This window comes from Magallana gigas, chromosome 1, assembly GCF_963853765.1.
Source record: "Magallana gigas chromosome 1, xbMagGiga1.1, whole genome shotgun sequence".
NCBI classification, from domain to species: domain Eukaryota; kingdom Metazoa; phylum Mollusca; class Bivalvia; order Ostreida; family Ostreidae; genus Magallana; species Magallana gigas.
In genome coordinates, this window is record NC_088853.1 from 72,165,258 (window position 1) to 72,184,230 (window position 18,973).

At 34.6% G+C, this 18,973-nt stretch overlaps 2 protein-coding genes across 2 annotated transcripts in view; both read right to left on the reverse strand.

The window, feature by feature from the left end:
• Positions 1–10,877: 10,877 nt before the first annotated feature.
• LOC136272683 (uncharacterized) lies at positions 10,878–13,193 on the reverse strand. Its single transcript, XM_066074741.1, has 2 exons — positions 12,262–13,193; positions 10,878–11,487 (listed from the first exon to the last, which is right to left on the reverse strand). The coding sequence occupies exons 1-2, from the start codon at positions 13,169–13,171 to the stop codon at positions 11,393–11,395; spliced, it is 1,005 nt and encodes a 334-aa protein (XP_065930813.1). The 5' UTR covers positions 13,172–13,193; the 3' UTR covers positions 10,878–11,392.
• A 189-nt stretch (positions 13,194–13,382) lies between these two features.
• The window catches only part of LOC117687466 (uncharacterized), a 122,328-nt gene continuing 116,737 nt past the window's right edge, over positions 13,383–18,973 (reverse strand). The window contains exons 8-9 of the mRNA XM_066087723.1: positions 13,571–14,359; positions 13,383–13,390 (exon numbers count right to left, since the gene is read on the reverse strand). Coding sequence (XP_065943795.1) covers positions 13,383–13,390; positions 13,571–14,359 — 797 coding nt within the window. The remainder of the gene's footprint in view (positions 13,391–13,570; positions 14,360–18,973) is intronic.

An 18,973-nucleotide genomic window follows, 5' to 3' on the forward strand; every position in this document is an offset into this window, starting at 1 on the left:
TATTGCATGCAAACATTCACTGAAAACCCGTTTTAGTGATGTTAAAAAAGTGTATTCAATGTACGTTAAAATAAGTAAAGGGACGCCATTCGCAATCTTGGATTTGCCGGGGGTTCTCAGTTCAAGCTATGTTTTAAACAGTTATTCCAATTTCTTCAATTAACGATTTCTGACGAGATTGTTGAAAAATGATCAAATTACTTATCTCTACCGTCTTACCATATCCGCGTTCCGCAGAATAAAGGCATTGTGTCAAAATGTGACATTTCCTTGCCACACTTGTCGAAAACAACGAATGCAAACTATACAGGATCTACATGTATTATACAATAATATTTACATTCCAAATATTTTTTGCATGTAAAGTGTGTGAAAACATACTGCAGTTATTATAGCATTGAATCATGATTTTTTGAAGTATACACTCGGTGTGTGCATACAAATCGAGTAACGCCCGTTAGCGCGTTATGAAAATGTGTATGCACACACCGCTGCAGTAATGGGAGTGTATACTTCAAAAAATCATGATTTAATGCTTATATTTACATTTTTTTAACTTCTTGTCTAGCCTGCAAATGTGATTCATATCGCATAGCCCCCTAACTCCGTCAATACCCTAACTCCGTCACTTTCTGGAAACTCCTCGCCGTTTGAAATCAAGTACGATTATGACGTCATTTTTTACATGTCAAAAATCTGTAATCAAATGTCAACAATTTGCAACGGTTAAATTTAAGAATGTGTCAAAAAATAATAGAATGAAACCTTGCTCATTTTATGCACCATTAATTGTGTGAAATCAGCTAAAACTTTTTCACGTGTGCACTAAAATCGATATTTCTGACATGCGGGCCCATTCGACCACTTACTGTGGTCAGCCATTTTTAGAGAGGTCAAGATGAAACATTTCACATGTAATAAATTTTTGATTTAGGTAATTATTACATTTTTTTCAGTCCGCAACAGCCTTTATGCAATACTATTGGTGATGACGTCAAATCGCTCATGCCGTAACTTTTGCCTTATACAGGGTATAGACATATCCGGTATATCGCTATTTAGAATATGCTACATTTCTAAAAATGTAATAAATAAATAATATAATAAATAATATATTGATTAATGATATAAAATATTTGAAATATGTAAGGACATAAATCAAACGGCATCCATACATTCTAAAAAGGCCATTGTGATTGTTGTTATATGGACCCAATTTTTATTCTGGCGAACATTTCATTTCGATGAAACTAAATACAATTTAAATTGTATGCACCATTTTCACTTATTATAACTTGACCTAGATACAAATGGAGTTTTAACTAAATTGTTAATGTGTCTTCATTCCCTGCCATATCATTGAGCATGTGGCAGACGGAGTTAGGTTCATAAGATATAATAAGCATGCGTGATAAACGTCGTATTCAGAGAGCTATTTGAATAAAAATAAAAATATTTTTGTTAATAATTCTATGAATTATATTGTTTTAGATTACATATTTAGTGATTGAAAATGATAAAAACTACAAAAATACACAGAATCACAGAATTTAATAGAAAAACACAGTAGAATGTAAATATAAGACTGTAACACACACCGGGTACTCAAAGGTTAGATAACTAGTTTTATTATGACGTCACAAACGTTGAACGCTGTAAAATGCAACGTCACAAGCGAGAATCAAAGTTCACACTTGTGGCTGTTACAGTGGTTCTTTCATTAATTTGAACTTACCATTAGGATAAAACAAAAATTTTGACGTAAAAATCACATTTGCAGACAAGGAAAGAAGTTTTAAAAAATGTAAATAATATGTTTTACGGTGCTACCGTTCTGGCGAGCGCAGCAAGAATTACACACACCTTGCATCATTGTCAACTTATAGTTTTATTTAGGTATCAAAGAACGTCAAAGATTTTTTGAGAGAGTATTGCTCTACAATAAGTATGCCAAAGGTACTAATTTTAATGGTTATGAACTGTAGGTTTAGCTCGTTCTTTTTCTATTTTTTGAAAGATTAGTTTCATTAATGCAGCGGTGTGTGAATACACATTTTCATAACGCGCTAGCGTGCGTTAATCAATTTGTATGCACACACCGCTGCAGTTATGAGACTATGGGTGCTTTCCATTAAACTGGCATCGCCAGATTTGCCGGTGCTGCCTTCATCATCGATTGCTGGAACACGCGTCGCCGGCGAGCGATTGTGGCAACGCAATAAAACGTTGCCGATTAGGAAACAACATGGCGTCGAGGTTATCATATTCTATATATCCAGTATTTCCAAACCTACAATTTGTCATACTACATTGAAATTCATAAAAAAACTGCCAAAATTTCTGGGTCAAATTTTAAGTTTTAAGTTGCAATCGTCTTCGTTGGAGCATTGTGACGTTGCCAACAGTTCCATTAACGTCCCCGTTTCCCGATAACGTCGCCGGCGAGGCAACGTTAATGGAAAGCGCCCTTTCAAAAAATAATGATTTAATGCTTAATTGATCAGATATTTTGTATAACTCCATTAAACTGATTTTATCACGTCTATTGTTGCTCAGGTGAGCAATGTGGCCAACGAACCTATTGTTTGGAAGAGTAATCTTAGTACTTGGATGGAAAATTCATTTTGTAATTTATTGTTGACTAGTCTCTATCAACATCTAACTATAGTGAATCCTATAGTGGAGATTGGGTTTTCAGTTGTTTGGTTTGCCCGGATACATAATTGTCTTGTACTTGTATTTAAAGTTACAGCATCATATTCAGAATCTTCCTTTTGTACCAAATATTGCAGTACCTTCTTACTAAGAAAAAAGACAAAACTATGAATAAATATCACATTTATTAAGTTCTATCTACAGCTTGCTATAACTCACCATAAATCATTTGTATATAAGTATTATGTATAGAACGGTAAGCGCAAACCAAAGAAAAAATTTAATTTTTGAAGAAAAAAAAATCAGTACACTTCGACCTAGTCACAATATTGTTCAAAATCTATTTACATAAACATGAGTTTTCTATCTACCTGATCAATATAGCTCAGTCTTTTATGTGGGAGAAATGTGCTAAACCCACCAATAATATTCATATATGTATACTTTTACAAAATGCATCATAAACCCAATACAAGGAGTTGATACAGACAGAATAACATTTACCTTACACCACTATCCTATGATGCAATTTGTCATAACATTGTAAGTATACAGGTCTTAGATGATCTACATTTGCCTTACACCACTATCCTATGATGCAACTTGTTATAACATTGTAAGTAAACAGGTCTTAGATGATCTACATTTGCCTTACACCACTATCCCATGATGCAACTTGTTATAACATTGTAAGTATACAGGTCTTAGATGATCTACATTTGCCTTACACCACTATCCCATGATGCAACTTGTCATAACATTGCAAGTATACAGGTCTTAGAGGATTTAAGATACGATTAAGCTGTTAATTTACAATATACTGACATACAGATGAAAGTCAACTATTTATAAAAAAATATACATGTTGCCATTCAAAAAACAAATACATTTCGGAATGATAGGATTTCAATCTTCCTTTCCACCCTTTGATTTCCATCCACGTTAATCATGACATTTTTAAAAATCAAATATAAACTGATATTCAATTAACTTTCATAGTAAAAATAATTTGAGGGTCAACAACAAAAATTACGGTTCTTAGGCGAAAATTTATCTAAAAATCACTATTAAAAGGGGAATAACTCTTTATTCGTATCGAACTGAAGAATTCAAATTTGAGTTATTCCCCTTTGAATATGATGTTTCATTAATATACAAGATTTCTTGTGTGCAAATGAAAAAAAAAAATAATAACACATTAGTCCAAATTTTAAGTGACAACTATGTCCAAGCACTAAATTACACCTGGGTTTTATAAGAACATTCAAAAGACTTAAATATGTAAAACAGAGAACATGTACTGTCCATTGAGAATTTACTAAACCAATTCCATAACAAGTAAAAAGCTGTCAACGTGGCAGCAAGCCAAGTTTTTTCTTTTATGTGAACAGTATCCATTTATCCTGAATTAATAAACACTACCTATCCAGAGAAATGGAGTACCCTATATACAATATTCTGCCAAAAATGACCTGGTTCAACACCTAATATTTTTATCATAAAATATTAAAACATTCCAAATCGAATTAATATGCACATTTCTGATATAAGTTCAAATGATCTGCAAATCAAGTTCTTATCTTAAAAACTGTAGGAGGAGTTATCCGTACAATGGGGTACCCTATATAATATATTCTGCGAGAATATGACTAAGTTCAACAGCAGGTATTTGTTCTATAAATTATGAAAAATCAAAATCCAAGTAATATGCACATCTCTTATATATGTTTAATTGGTCTGCAAATCAAAAACTTCCCATGTTTAATTGGTCTGCAAATCAACAACTTCCTATCTTAAAAACAGTAGGAAGAGTTAGCCGTACAATAGGGGTACCCTTTTGGCAGCTGCCCGCCTGCATGCCATTTGACCATTTCAATAACTGGATTTCTCCTTTGGAAAACTCGGTTCCAAAAATTGATATCAAGGTAAAATAACAAATTACACAGACCACATATTTTAAACATATAACACACTGTGAAATAAAATGATAATAAAGTACAATAACTAATTACTGTATAGATCATGTACACAGAACACAGGTTCAAATAGTGACGCGTTATTTAAAACAAGTCCAGATATCGGTCACTCCACAGATAATCCAGTTATATTCAATTTTTAACACACACCATCAAGAACATAATACACATATGATTGCGCCCATGAGAAAAGGGTCCTTATGACATTTTGTATATAACAGAGAAATAACGTCATAAAGAAATGAAGTTACGTTAAAGAAAAAACAAACATCGTCTTGTAGTACAAAACAGCGGCCCGGTGCTTTTGTTACTTTGCTTTGTTTGTAAACGCGTGTCTTAATTGTGAAACGTGTTTAATAGCAGTGCCCCATCTGTTATGATAAATAAATTGAACATACTTATATATTTTTTTTATTTTACTCATAACCTATGATTGAATGTAGATTCCTTGCTTGTTTGATGCGTATACAAAAGTTAACTCTTGATCATCCGCAAAAAAAAAAACAAAAAAAACAAAAACAAAAACAAAAACAAAAACAAAACAAAAAACTTGAACTGCATACTGCAGTATTGGAAAAAAATAACACGATTGAACAATATACATTCAGTGGATCAACTTGCGGTATTGAATCTGATTTTGAATGTTTTGAATATAATTTAATTTTAGTGTAACCGGTTCATGAGAAATCATTATAATCACAACCACGTTTTCACTACCGATTATAACTTGTTGATCCGCTTTACTCGCGTGACCGACTTTAACTTCATGTAGGTCTACCATTTTCATTGAAACAGGTTTTGAATCTCTGAGGATTCGGGTCCAAAAAGAAGCTTAACAATCTGGGTGAAGCCTTTTTATTACACGATAGATATTTTAATCACTGTTTATAAAGGCATTTATATATGATCACGTTAGAAAAAAAGATAGATAATCCACTTCTGTAGAAAATACCATGAGGCTCCGCACGGGGAAATTGATATTGAATAAGATGTTCAATTTATTTCATCTGTTCAATATTAATGAGTAATCTCTTTGTCTAAACTTAAGAGACTAGTGAATGCATTATTATCAAAAATAGGTGTTTAGTCTATAGGTTGATACTACCTGTAGATCCAGTCGTTTATCAATTGATATAACTTGATATTATTCTAAATTGTAAGCTTTTTAGTAAGTCATTTTGTTAATTTTTTAAAATAGATACTATTAAATGAATTTTGAATTTGATTAATTCATTATGAAACTAAATTCTAGGTATTAATAATAAACTTCAACTTTAGCTTCATCATTTTTTGTACTGTAACTTACAGTTATTCAAGTTAAACAAGAGGCCCATTGGGCCATATCGCTCACCTGAGCAACAATGGGCGTTCAAAAGATATCGTGCCATATGGCCCTCGGTGAAATAACAAAAAAATCAATATTGTAAATTATTCGAATTTTACACTTATTTTTGCATACACGTAATCTTTGACATTGTACCTTCATGAAATACTGTTTTTACACAGAATAAGAAAATCCTACGCAAGATATAGAACTAAATATTTGGTAGGGGTACACTGTTATATAACTTCTAATTCCCTGTATTTTCTTTCTGCCCCCTTCCCCCACTTAATAAAGCGATCAAAATATATGAGAGCATATAGGTACATTTTCTTCCTCAACTACTTACTAGTTATTGTATTTTTTTTAATATAATAGTTATTGTATTTTATCAAACAAATCCTACATGTATATATATGAAGAAGAAAATTGCACCTCAATGCGCTCAGTTTCTCAAATAAAAAATATTCAACAATTTAATTTGTCTTCTCCATTATAATTAAATGACTGTTGTTTACCTCGCGTAAACTCGTGACTTTTATAACTTTACTCACACTTGATTGATGAATACACTGGAATGAAAAATGGTGTCACGTGACATGTTAAAGAGCTATAAAAATCAATATTACCGTATTGACAGGCACATCACTCTAATTTACTATGGCCCACCCATTATTTTCATATTTATTCAAAAATAACAAATGGCTACAAACCAGGATAATTTTCCGCTGTAATATTTTCTTAGGGATAGCGATAATTCCTTTATCCCCGCAACTGAAATGTGTCAGAACTATGGAAACTGTTTTAACAATGTCGTTTTTATTTACTCACATTTCACATTATTTATTGTATAAAGAGGGGGCCCCAGAGAGTAGTTATATACAGCATATCATTCTTTAATTTTTTTGTGTACAAGTATTTAACATACTCTAATTTATATAGAATTTCTAATGATCAACCAAAATTTCAGCGTCAATCGTAGAATTATAAGCAAGATGAGCTCAAAATTTTGCTAGGTTTGAGTCATATTTTGTTCACATGAGTTTACTATATTCAGCTTAAGATTTTTAACTTGGTATTTCCTATTCGGCATTTAAAATTGAAAAAAAATGAATGGCCTTAGATCTGTGTACAGACATAGAATTGTGAGCAAATCTCTGTATCTTGCTTATAATTCAAAGCTTAACACTCAAATATGGTAAGTAAATAGAACTTGTAAACAATCAAACACACGAAACATGCACTACAACAAATAAAGAACACAATTTATTTTTCAAAAAGAATCATATACATGTATATACCTGCATATTTCCGTCAGCGATATTAAACTCTATTTAAACTGAATAAACTCGAGAAAATGCCGAGCATCTCAACAAAACATATTGCATTATTCTACCATTACGCAAAAGATGATACCGAATTACCGATAGCCTGATTGAATTGCATTTTAGTTCTTTCTTAATACATCAGTTGTTGCCTAATTTGCGCAGGTAAACAGTAAACTGTTTGTTTTACCGAAGTCTCTGTTTGATTTGATCCGTAAAAATCAGGAAATACAAGCGACAGTTCTCAGGTTAACGCAAAGCATAAATAAAAACGAAACGAAAATCACAACAAGCTAACACCACCGTCATATGTGAAAACTGTGAACGCATTGAAATATTTAGCCTCAATTTACTTCACAAAATCGGTACCAATGTATTTTGCATGTTTCAAAGATTCCCTTCGTGCACGAATTGTTGCACAACAAACAAATTCATCATTGTCAGATCGACCCGTTTACCATATAGTGTCATTGCTGCTTTAAACAAAGAACCTCGTTTTAGAATTATGGAATACAAGTCTTGGTAAAATGGGTAAGCAAACCCGGGCCGGGGAACAATAAAAGCCGGGGCAGATCGGCAATCGTCAATTCCAATTACGCATTATTTTGCAGTAATATTTACAGCGAATACAAATATACTGGTAAGTAAATATCTTGAAATTTTAATGAGATTGGAAGGTTAATAACTGTTAATCTTTTGTTTTGCCCTGGCCGGTCATGCCTTCTCATTTTACCAAGACTCATGGATGCTATAAATTACTTGAAACACGCCTTTTCTTTCTTATTATTTTCGTAATAACTCAGATTTGAAACAGAATTAGCCCATAATTTTTGCAATTTATATTTTCCTTTCCATAAAGATTACTTATGATAAATTACATTGAATTTGACTCAGTAGCTTTTGAGAAGAAGATTTTTAAAAATGCACCCCCTCTTTTTCTACAGTTTCGATGTTTTCTCCGCTTTGAATGAAGATCTGTCTTCCATTTTTGCAATTTATATTTCCATTTCTATAAGAATGCTTTGTGCCAAATTTGGTTGAAATTGGCCAAGCAGTTTTAAAGAAGAAGTTTAAAATGTAAAAAGTTTACAGGCGGACAAACAGACGGACGGACGGACAGACGGAACAGACGGACGACGGACAAAATATGATTAGAATAGCTCACTTGAGCTTTCAGCTCAGGTGAGCTAGAAATTAAGAAGAAATTATTCATGGCATTTCCTCGGGTGTAAGCTTTTTTTAATCCTATTAGATATACACTCTGAAAAGTGTTTTAATTGAATGTTATAATTAATAAAAAGTTACATGAAACTACAAAATGTTTGCATAGAGATTTAAGCGCAAAGGCGCAAGTTAACTTTACGATTGTCATTTAATTGTTGCGAATATAGATTTATACAATATAAGCATAACCCTATTTTTTGCCCCGCCCTTTATTCTCCTGTGGTCGATCAGTTACATATTTAGGCACAACAGCGGTTTTTTTTAATAGGTGCTTATAAAGTGCGGATCATTCAGAATAAAAATTGAAATAATTTTTTTTTTCAACTCTTCATTGCCGGTAGTTTGACAAAATTGTAAAGAACAGATAAACATTGACCACGAACATTTACCCGGTATGAGAATGTAACCTGCTCACTTTGTTATATGATACATGTAGATGCATGATATTAGTAATTTTAGAGAACGCCAAAAAAACATGAAGGACGTTTTCAATGAAAAAAAAGGTAGCGTGCTGCTTATTTAAAAACTCCGTGACAATTGAGCTACATATATAGGCGCTAAATTATTCATGCGTCGACAAATACCCCATGCATGTTAACAAATGAGCTAACTCATTGTATTACACTACAGTCGCGCCTGCTGTTACGGCCACCTTTAATCAGCGGCCACTCGCCATGAGCGGCCAGTTTTAATCCCGCCCGTTTAGTTTTACACTATATTTTAACTGATTTAAGCGGCCACCTGTCTAACGCGGCCAGCGGCCACTGTTTTTAGGTCCCGTGGCTTCAACATGCCTGTTTTCAACGGCCATTTTGTCTGTTTTGTAACATGACTTTTGAATCTGACATGTGACCCCGTATCGAAAGAAGCCAAACTTCGAAAGCTGATAATGAGTTAATGACAAATAATTGAGTGTGTTATTTGAAGTCTGCGGAGATTTAATGTGATAATTGATTATCATAACACCTGTTTTGTGTTGTTTATATATCGACACGTACTTATATACTTCATTACAAAGTCATTGTATATGGCCAGTCTTGCGCTGAACAGCTTAACATGTGCAAAATAGCCGGTAGTATGCCCTTTTTTTCTAGAAAATTTCTTTGAGATAATAAAACGGGTTCTTAATATATATAAGAATGGAATTTTGATACTTTTTTTAAAAGGTAAAACATCGGCTATCGTAGTTCAGTAAGTAGCCTTAGTACGGAAACGCTACTTCTGTTTGTTTACCGCATTTAATCCCTTGAAAATTATCATTTGGGCGTATTTAGCAGAAAATGTTTTGTTCTTAATCCCTTGATAGATAAATGGAACTAAAACGGCCATTTAGAATTAATATAAACTGCTTATTTTAATAGCATTCCGAGCTGTGCATTCACCATCTCTGTGTACGCCGCCATTACAGATGCTATTAATAAATCTGTGCAATAGAGCCAAAATGAAAATACTCAATGTTTTTTTTTCCATTATTTTGAAACCTGGAATAAGAGGCCACCTGTCTTTAGCGGCCAGTTTGGCATTGTCCCACAAGTGGCCGCTTAAAACAGGTGCGACTGTATTTGTATAGAATAAGTCACCGAACCATACGTGTACAATACTTTAAATTAAATATATTTCATCTGAAATTATCATTGATGTGCCCAAAACTATAGCCGGAAATTAATCACGCTGTGTACAAAAAAACCGGACACGAAACCATCTGTGTAACGTGTTTGTTTAATCACGTGTCGACAAATAACCCATGTAACAAATGTGCACGGATTGTTGAAAAAAAAATATACATTGATATAAATGCATTATTATTATTTTAAGTTATTAATAAGTTATCAAAAAAAAAAAATGGTAATGATTAACAAATAAAACAATGGGGCCATATTATATTTAACATAAAAATGATGTTGATAAGATCATAACGTAACGTGGCAAGGTGAACAACATCATACATGTAGGTAAAAAAATCTATAACTTTTAAAGCCAAATAAATTTATTTATAGTTATTCGATCTTCATGAAACTTCACAAACTTTAATCTTCTGACAAATTATAGGTATACATCCATAAAAATCTGAAAATGTGATTAAATGTCATAAGGGTCCTTTTCCCATGGGCACAATCATACACAAAGTTTACATTTTTTGATAAAATGTCAGAGGTAGAATATAAATTATTTAAAAAAAAAATACAAATACAAAAGGAGGACCGGCTGATTCAGACATATTATGAACAAATAAACGTTGACATCAATTCTTCAAATTTATAAGTACTTGGTCTTCCACAAAATCTAGGATCTAAATATTTGTCCCTCAAAATGCATTTCATCTGCTCTGTGAGTACTATTTGACAAGAGGCACACATGCCTTGACAATCACCTGAGTACCATGGCCCTTAAACTGACAAGTCAGAGAGTCTCATGTTAGTATTCTAAGCTTCATTTTGTAGTTCACTCTCTAATCCAAGACTCCTCTGACTGTCAACCTGCTTTTATTTGTTGCTGTTCGATATATTTATTCATGAAAATGAAGGGGGGGGGGTTTAAGAGTCGGAGAAATCTCACATCATCTATACCCTTACAAAAAGTTAATATTTTGATAGAAAGAGCAGAGAATAAAAAAAATATGGCCTTTTTTGGATATTATGCCCCGCCCATAGGACCATGAGGGTCATAATTTTCATATTTCATATTCTTTTTATTCAAGAGAATTTTCAAACCAAAAGTGGTGACAATAGACCGTATAGTTTTCAAGAAATAGTTAAAAATGTAAAATTGTAAAGGAAAGACGCACGACGGACACCAGATGACGACGGACAAAGAACAATTACAATAGGTGACATGACTGACTCGGGTCAGTGCGTACTTGAAGATAAAGACATCATATTGCAATAAGTGGTCTACGTAGCCAATGTCTGTTTTCTGTCTTCCTCTGTAAGGCTTTCAAGGAAGGTGTTCTTTTTTCTCCCCTCATGGTCAGGTAAAATTGGCCCATCTACATGAAACAGAATAAACTAATGAATGCTGTAGTTAATGATCAACACCAAAATGATATTACTCAGATGAGGACAAGTCCAGCAAAACAAGATATCTGTGAGCCAATGCTCACTAGTAATACTCTTGCTTTGATGTAAATATACAAAATAAGCAAAGTTGACGTCCCATTTGTACAAAAATAGATTCCAACATATGGCATGCCTAAACAAAGAGGGTGTAAATTATCAAGCATCTGCAATGAGAAGTTGATGAGAAATCTTTTATGAATATTTGTTTGAAAATTTAGGCTACTAATAAATACAATTGACTGTAACAGGAAGTTGATGTCCGATTGGTACAAAAATATTAACAAAGAGTGTGTTAAAATTTCAAAAACAATGAATAGCTAATGAGAAAAATGCGACAGAAATTTTTGTTATGGACAGACAGACAGACGGACAGACAGACACAAAAGGGTAAATATGTGTCAGTGTTATCAGTTTAAACTTCAAACCAATTAATTTAACTTGTAACAAAATAAATAATTACAAATAAATGTGTCACAAAAAATTATTTACAATGACCTTTTTTCTAATTAACTAAATACAATGACATGTTTATCTAATTGATAAAATAAATACAGCTAACCCTGTAACAATGAGCTGTTTATATTAACAAACAATCACACAGATAAACATGTCTTACATGTATCTTATTGACTGATAATTAACACGGACTGTGTGTCTTAGTTATCTATATCTAATTAATGTGAATGATAATGACTCAGAATTACCTGTCAGAGCGTCCTGTCTGGTGATATACCTATATATAACCACCGTATTGTTGTTCAATGACCCGATCCAGAGACGGTGAGTGTTGACATCATAACTCAGGCTCCGTGGTGAGAATATCCCTGATGGTCTTATCATTAAATGTGACAGGAACTGACCGTCCCTGTCTAACATCTGTACTGTTTTGGTTGTAACATCACACACCAGGATGTGTGACAACTGGTCAGTACATATTCCCCATGGAACTAGTCCTGATCCTGATGGATGTCCTGTGTAGGAGAAACGATGTCTTCCTCCACGCTCTGTCACCACTACAGCATCATCATCAGACACCATAACATCCCCAGTGTTGTTCTCTGTTATATAGTAAGGTGCTCTATACAGTCCCAGTCCTCTAGTGTCGTTCTCTATGGTTTGTGTCAGTTGTCCGCTCTGGTTGTACCGGGTTACCTTGCCTCTCCCTGAATACTCTGTAATCTTTCTATGCATCCCGACCAGTAGATCCCCAGTGGACGGGGACCAGTACACACTCCGTGGTCTCCATGTAGAGTCTGTTGTCTCTATAAATGTGGTGGTTGTTGTCCTATCCTTTGACAGTTTGTTGATGTTATAATTCCTATCTATATAAATCAGTTCACTATCACTGTTCACTGTGTGTAATCCAAAACCACTACATGAATCCTCCACACGATGTAGAGGGACACCTGTTGTGTCTGTCAAGATGAAATTGTTTCTATGATCACTGACCCAGATCCGGTCTGATGTCACACAGGAAATGTGATAACAACGACCAACACCTGTCACTGTGAGAGAGGGAAGTAACTCGGGGGGAGACATCAGTTTCAGCAGACACTGGTTTCCTTGCTGTGGTTTTTCTGCCCCTGTGGTTGGGATTTCACTCAGTGACTCCATCACATCAGCATTTGCTGGATTCAGATCTACAAACATCAGACACAAACAGTCAGATGGAACTGATTGATTACAAACATCACATCTTGTATAATGATTGTTACAGCAATGTTTGTTTGTTAATGTATTAATACAGAATTGTTATTAATTAATAACAAAAATATACTGGTAAAGGTATCTAATAATTTTTTTAATCAGGAAATTATCTACATATTCATGTATCTAAGTAATTGATCAATTAAAGACAAGTAATCACTTACATCTCATTAAATGCATGTGATATTGATTGTCTATAAACAAATATGTTTTTACATTTTAATGACAAGTGATAAAGAGCACATTCTATATATGTCTGACTTGTAACTACATATTATATAATTTACAATATTGAATCAGACTTACCTGTCAGAGCGTCCTGTCTGGTGATATACCTGTATATAACCACCGTGGTGTTGTCCTCTGATCCGACCCAGAGACGGTGAGTGTTGACGTCATAACTCAGGCTGCATGGTGAGAATATCCCTGATGGTCTTATCAGTAGATGTGACAGGAACTGACCGTCCCTGTCTAACATCTGTACTGTTTTGGTTTCACCATCACACACCAGGATGTGTGACAGCGGGTCAGTACAGATTCCACATGGCTTTAGTCCTGATCCCGATGGAGGTCCTGTGTAGGAGAAACGATGTCTTCCTCCACGCTCTGTCACCACTACAGCATCATCATAGTCAGACACCATAACATTCCCATTGTTGTTCTCTGTTATATAGATAGGTTCTCTATACAGTCCCAGACCTGTGTAGTCATTCTGTATGGTTTGTGTGAGTTGTCCACTCTGGTTGTACCGGGTTACCTTGCCTCTCCCTGGTTTCTTTCTATACATCCCGACCAGTAGATCCCCAGTGGACGGGGACCAGCACACACACCGTGGTCTCCATGTAGAGTCTGTTGTCTCTATAAATGTGGTGGTTGTTGTCCTATCCTTTGACAGTTTGTTGATGTTATAATTCCTATCTATATAAATCAGTTCACTATCACTGTTCACTGTGTGTAATCCAAAACCACTACATGAATCCTCCACACGATGTAGAGGGGCACTTGTTGTGTCTGTCAATATGAAATTGTTTTCATCATCACTGACCCAGACCCGGTCTGATGTCACACAGGAAATGTGATAACAACAATCAACACCTGTCAGTGTGAGAGATTGATGGAACTCAGCACCAGACATCAGTTTCAGCATACACTGGTTTCCTACGCGTCGGTTTCCTCTCTCTGTGATTTGGATTGTACTCAGTGACTCCATCACATCCTCCTTGTTTAGTGACTCAGTCAAGGAGAGCTGGCTGGTGTGGAGTGTAAGATGTATCTGGGGGAGGGCTTTCTTTATGGAGGAGAGGAATTGTAGTGCACTGAATGTGAATGCTGGCTGTACATATCTGTGTTCATATTCCTGAAGGCTGACAATATGTCTGATCATTTCTATCACCTGTTTTAAACATCTGTGTTTTAAATTAAAGTCACAAAACACATTGTACTTCAAATCTTTTCTCACTTTGTTAATGCGATTCTTCAGTGTCTGGGCCTTTGTTAACATCTCTGATTGATAGAGGGAGAATTCTGTGTGACAGGTTTTGGAATCAGTTTTGATTTGTGGCAGGAGAACAGGTCTGTAAAAGAGAGCCTCACTTCTGATGGTGTGAATGGTTTCTCTGTGTTGTTGTCGCTTTGTTTTATAGGCTGTTTTAACATCAAGTTGTCTGTGGGTTCTGTGTTTTCTGCAGTGGAAACAGACGGGAACTTGACAAGGTTCACAGTACTTTATATAAACATGGCCAGGATGTCTCACACAGTTCTCCTGTGTTGGAATGTAGTTGATTTTATCACGGTGTGCCACAACATCATGGTCTATTGTTTGGAGATCTTTTACATGGTTCTCTTTACACTGGGGACACAGATCACATGGACACGATACACAATGGTACTCTGTGTCCCCCAGACACTTAGAACACTTATGTGTACTATATGTGGAGCTTGCTGTGTCCATGTCTATATCTTTGAATCACAACCTGTCAAATAAAAATAAAGTGTTTTAGAATTATGTCAACCACATTCTTTCAAAACTGTTTAATGATAAAATAAATTTATACAATATCATTATATAAATAGTGCCTGTTTGGGAGGGTAACAGTTGAAATTGGCAAATTGTTATCCTCCCACACAGGCACAATTTATTTTATTATACTGAATGTCTTAATTATAGAGAATTTTTTTACTGCTTTTATATAGAAATGACGTGAATTCTACGGCTAACCGTACGCGCATAATTTACGCGCATGTAACAGGTCGTTGTGTTACACGTTGCTAAGTGTGTTGCTAACGTTGAAAGTAATAGAACAAATTATCAACTGCATCTAAACCAATCAGATTTCAGTATTTAACATGAAAGTATAATAATATATAATATAATTTTGTGTGCAAGGAATATATCAATTTAAAGCAGACTTTACTTTTGAAATAATAATATATTTTCATAGACATTCATAGACAAATAATGGCCTATTATCATCAGATAGAAAAACACTCAACCAATAGATAATTTTTTGTTGAAACTCTAAAAAATCTCTTTCTGACATTCTCTGCTTAACATTGGTGACTTTCTCCCTCTCTCTTTTTTCTATCTGTATCATACATTCATTGCTAAGAATGCTCTCTCTCTCTCTCTCTCTCTCTCTCTCTCTTTAACATGTATCCTTGCTCTCTTTCTCCCTCTCTCCTAAATATGTACTTTATCGTTGTTTCTCGTATCATCTCTCTCTCTCTCTCTCATTCAATTTTCTGTTAAACATGTACCCTTGCTCTATTTGTCTCACTATCGCTGACGTTCTTCATTAAACTCACTCTTTCTCTCTCTTACTTTCTCTCACATTCACTGTTTAACATACTATTGCTCTTTCTCTCACTCTCTCTCTCTCCAAAATATCTACTTTCTTTTATTCTTTCTCTAATTCCCTTTTTCTCAGCAACATGTACTCTTGCTCTGTTTGTCTTACTAACTTTGACATTCTTCATTAATCTCTCTCTCTCTCTCTCTCTCTCTCTCTCTCTCTCTCTCTCTCTCTCAAAGACATTAATATTTTCAGACATTCACTGCTAGGGAAATACAAGTGCTCTTTCTGTCAGTCTTTCCCACATATGTATGCCAGCATTCTGTGTATATTTCTCCCCCCTTGCAGACTTATGTACTTTCTCTCTTTCTTACAACTCTTTCCCTTATAACATTTATAAACCATGTAATTGCTACTAAATATACATGCTTTTGCTCTTCTTTATCTTTATTTCTTTTTATCTCTTTCACTTTTTCCCACCAACATGTTTTCTCTCTCTCCTTCACCCTTTCTCCCTCTGCTTAACATTTACTCTTGCTACTCACTTTTACTTCTTTGCTTCACCAAAACGTTCGCTCTCTCTCTCTCTTTCTCTTTCACTTTTATTAGCAACATGTTCTCTCTATGTTTGTGCTCTCTCTCTCTCAAACTTTCTTCTGTTTTCAACATGTTATCTTTATATTTGCACTTGAACTCTCTCTCTCTCTCTCTCTCTCTCTCTCTCCTCTCTCTTTCTCTCTCAAAGATTTACTTTGCCTCTCCTACACATGTACTCTATTTCTCTGTGTTATATCACCATTCTCTCTCCATCCTTCTGCTAAACATGCACTTTTGTTTTTAGTCTACTGTGGAATCATTAGAATTCGTGGTGGCTCAATTTCCGTGGTATTTGTGCGTAGCCCTCCCCCACAAATTTAAATCCTGAATGAAAACAAAGTTATCTTTGTTACTAAAACAGTAGGCTACGCATCCACGAAATAACATCCCCGCGAATGAGCAAAAAAATCACAATCCACGAAAATTGGCGGCCACGAATTTAAATGATTCTACAGTATCTCTCTTTTTTTTTCTCATTCCCTTTTTTTGCAACATGTTCATGAACTCTTGCTCTGTCTCACTAACATGAACTCTCTCTCTCTCTCTCTCTCTCTCTCTCTCTCTCTCTCTCTCTCTCTCTCTCTCAGATATTTACTATTTTCAGACATTCTCTGCCAAAGAAATACAAGTGCTATTCTAGTCTTTCCCACATGTATGCCAGCTTTCTGTGTCTATTTCTCTCTCATGGAGACGTATGTACATACTCTCTCTCTCTCTTTCTACTTTCTATCATTTGCTGTTAAACATGTGCTGTTGCTTTTTCTCTCACACTCTCTTCACCTCACTCCCTCTCCGTAATGTGTACTTTTTCCTTCTCTCTTTCATTTACTTTTGTAAGGAACATACACTGTTGCTCTCTGTCTCTCTATCTCTGACATTCTTTATCAAACATTCTCTCTTTCTCTTTCTTTCAGACATTTACTATTTTCAGGCATTCTCTGCTAAGGAAATACATGTGTTCTTTCTTCCAGTCTTTCCATATTTTCCATATTTACTTTGCCTCTCCAACACATTTACTCTCTTTCTCTGTGTTATACCACCATTCTCTCTTCATCCCTCTGCTAAACATACACTTTTGTTTTTAGTCTCTCTCTCTCTCTCTTTCTCTCTCTCTCTCTCTGCTAAACTCTTGTACTCTTACTGCTCTGTCTTTTACTTCTTTAATATATTTAAAATGGGAACTTTCAAAATTAAATATGAGGTCATTTATATTAACTGCTGGCTTATGACATATCATTGGTTATCCCTCTTACCCTGGTTGATTATTTGAATCTCTCCCAGGAAGATAATCAGACATTATCCCAGCCCTGAAATAACTCTTTGTCTAACTAATGTGAACTCTTTCTCTCTATCTCTCTCCCTCTCTCTCTCTCATCTGTTTTTTTCTCTCTCTCTCTCTCTCTCTCTCTCTCTCTGTTAAACTCTTGTACTCTTGCTGCTCTGACTTTTACTTTTTTAATATATGTAAAATGGGAACTTTCCAAATTATATATGAAGTCATTTATATTAACTACTGGCCTATGATATATGATTGGCTATCCCCCTTACCCTGGCTGATTATTTGAATCTCTCCCAGGAAGATAATTTGACAATATCCAGCCCTGACATTACCACAAGAATAAGTTTTTCTTGTTTACATATCGACCTAGGCTTTCGGGCAACAGTTCTTACCCCAGGGCTAACGCAATGACTACTGCCATCATACCCTTTTAAGAGATGAATGCTGTAATGTCTATGAATGACACACGACAACAAACTTGTGATAGCAATAGGTCTCCTGAGTGACTCAGGTGACCTAAAAATACAGAGTTTAGCTACATAATAATAGTGACAACACATGACTACTAACCACATATAGTCTTTCTTTGGTCAATTAGTTTACTGCACCCCAATACACAAGGAACCTGTAAAGAGATCACAAAATATTACATACTGGTATATTTTATAATATACCAGTATTATTAATATTTCAGTGCCAATATCATATTAATTTCCATTTTTCGAACTCCGATATTTTAATAAGTAATAAAGGTCAACATTAATTCATGAATGTATTTACATAAACACTGAAGTTGATATTGTCCTTAAGTTCAACCTCAATACTGTAGATTCCTAATTAATAGCGGGAAATTAATAGACCATCTCATGGATTTCAAAATTTTCCTCTTGTTTTATGAACAGATGTAAACAAAATGGAACTATGATAAAAATTTGGCGTTCACAATTTTTTACTCTTACAATTTGATGCAAAACGGCTCATTTGCGAAATTAAATATGCAAAATAAGGAATTTACAGTATATCATGCACAGAGTGTTATAA

Excerpts from the sequence above, each read along its gene's own strand:
- LOC136272683 (XM_066074741.1), bottom strand. The coding sequence starts at position 13,171 with ATGGAGTCACTGAGTGAAATCCCAACCACAGGGGCAGAAAAACCACAG. Across the intron at positions 11,488-12,261 it reads CAGACAGGACGCTCTGACAG|ATGGGCCAATTTTACCTGAC; the intron begins GTAATTCTGAGT and ends TGTTTCATGTAG.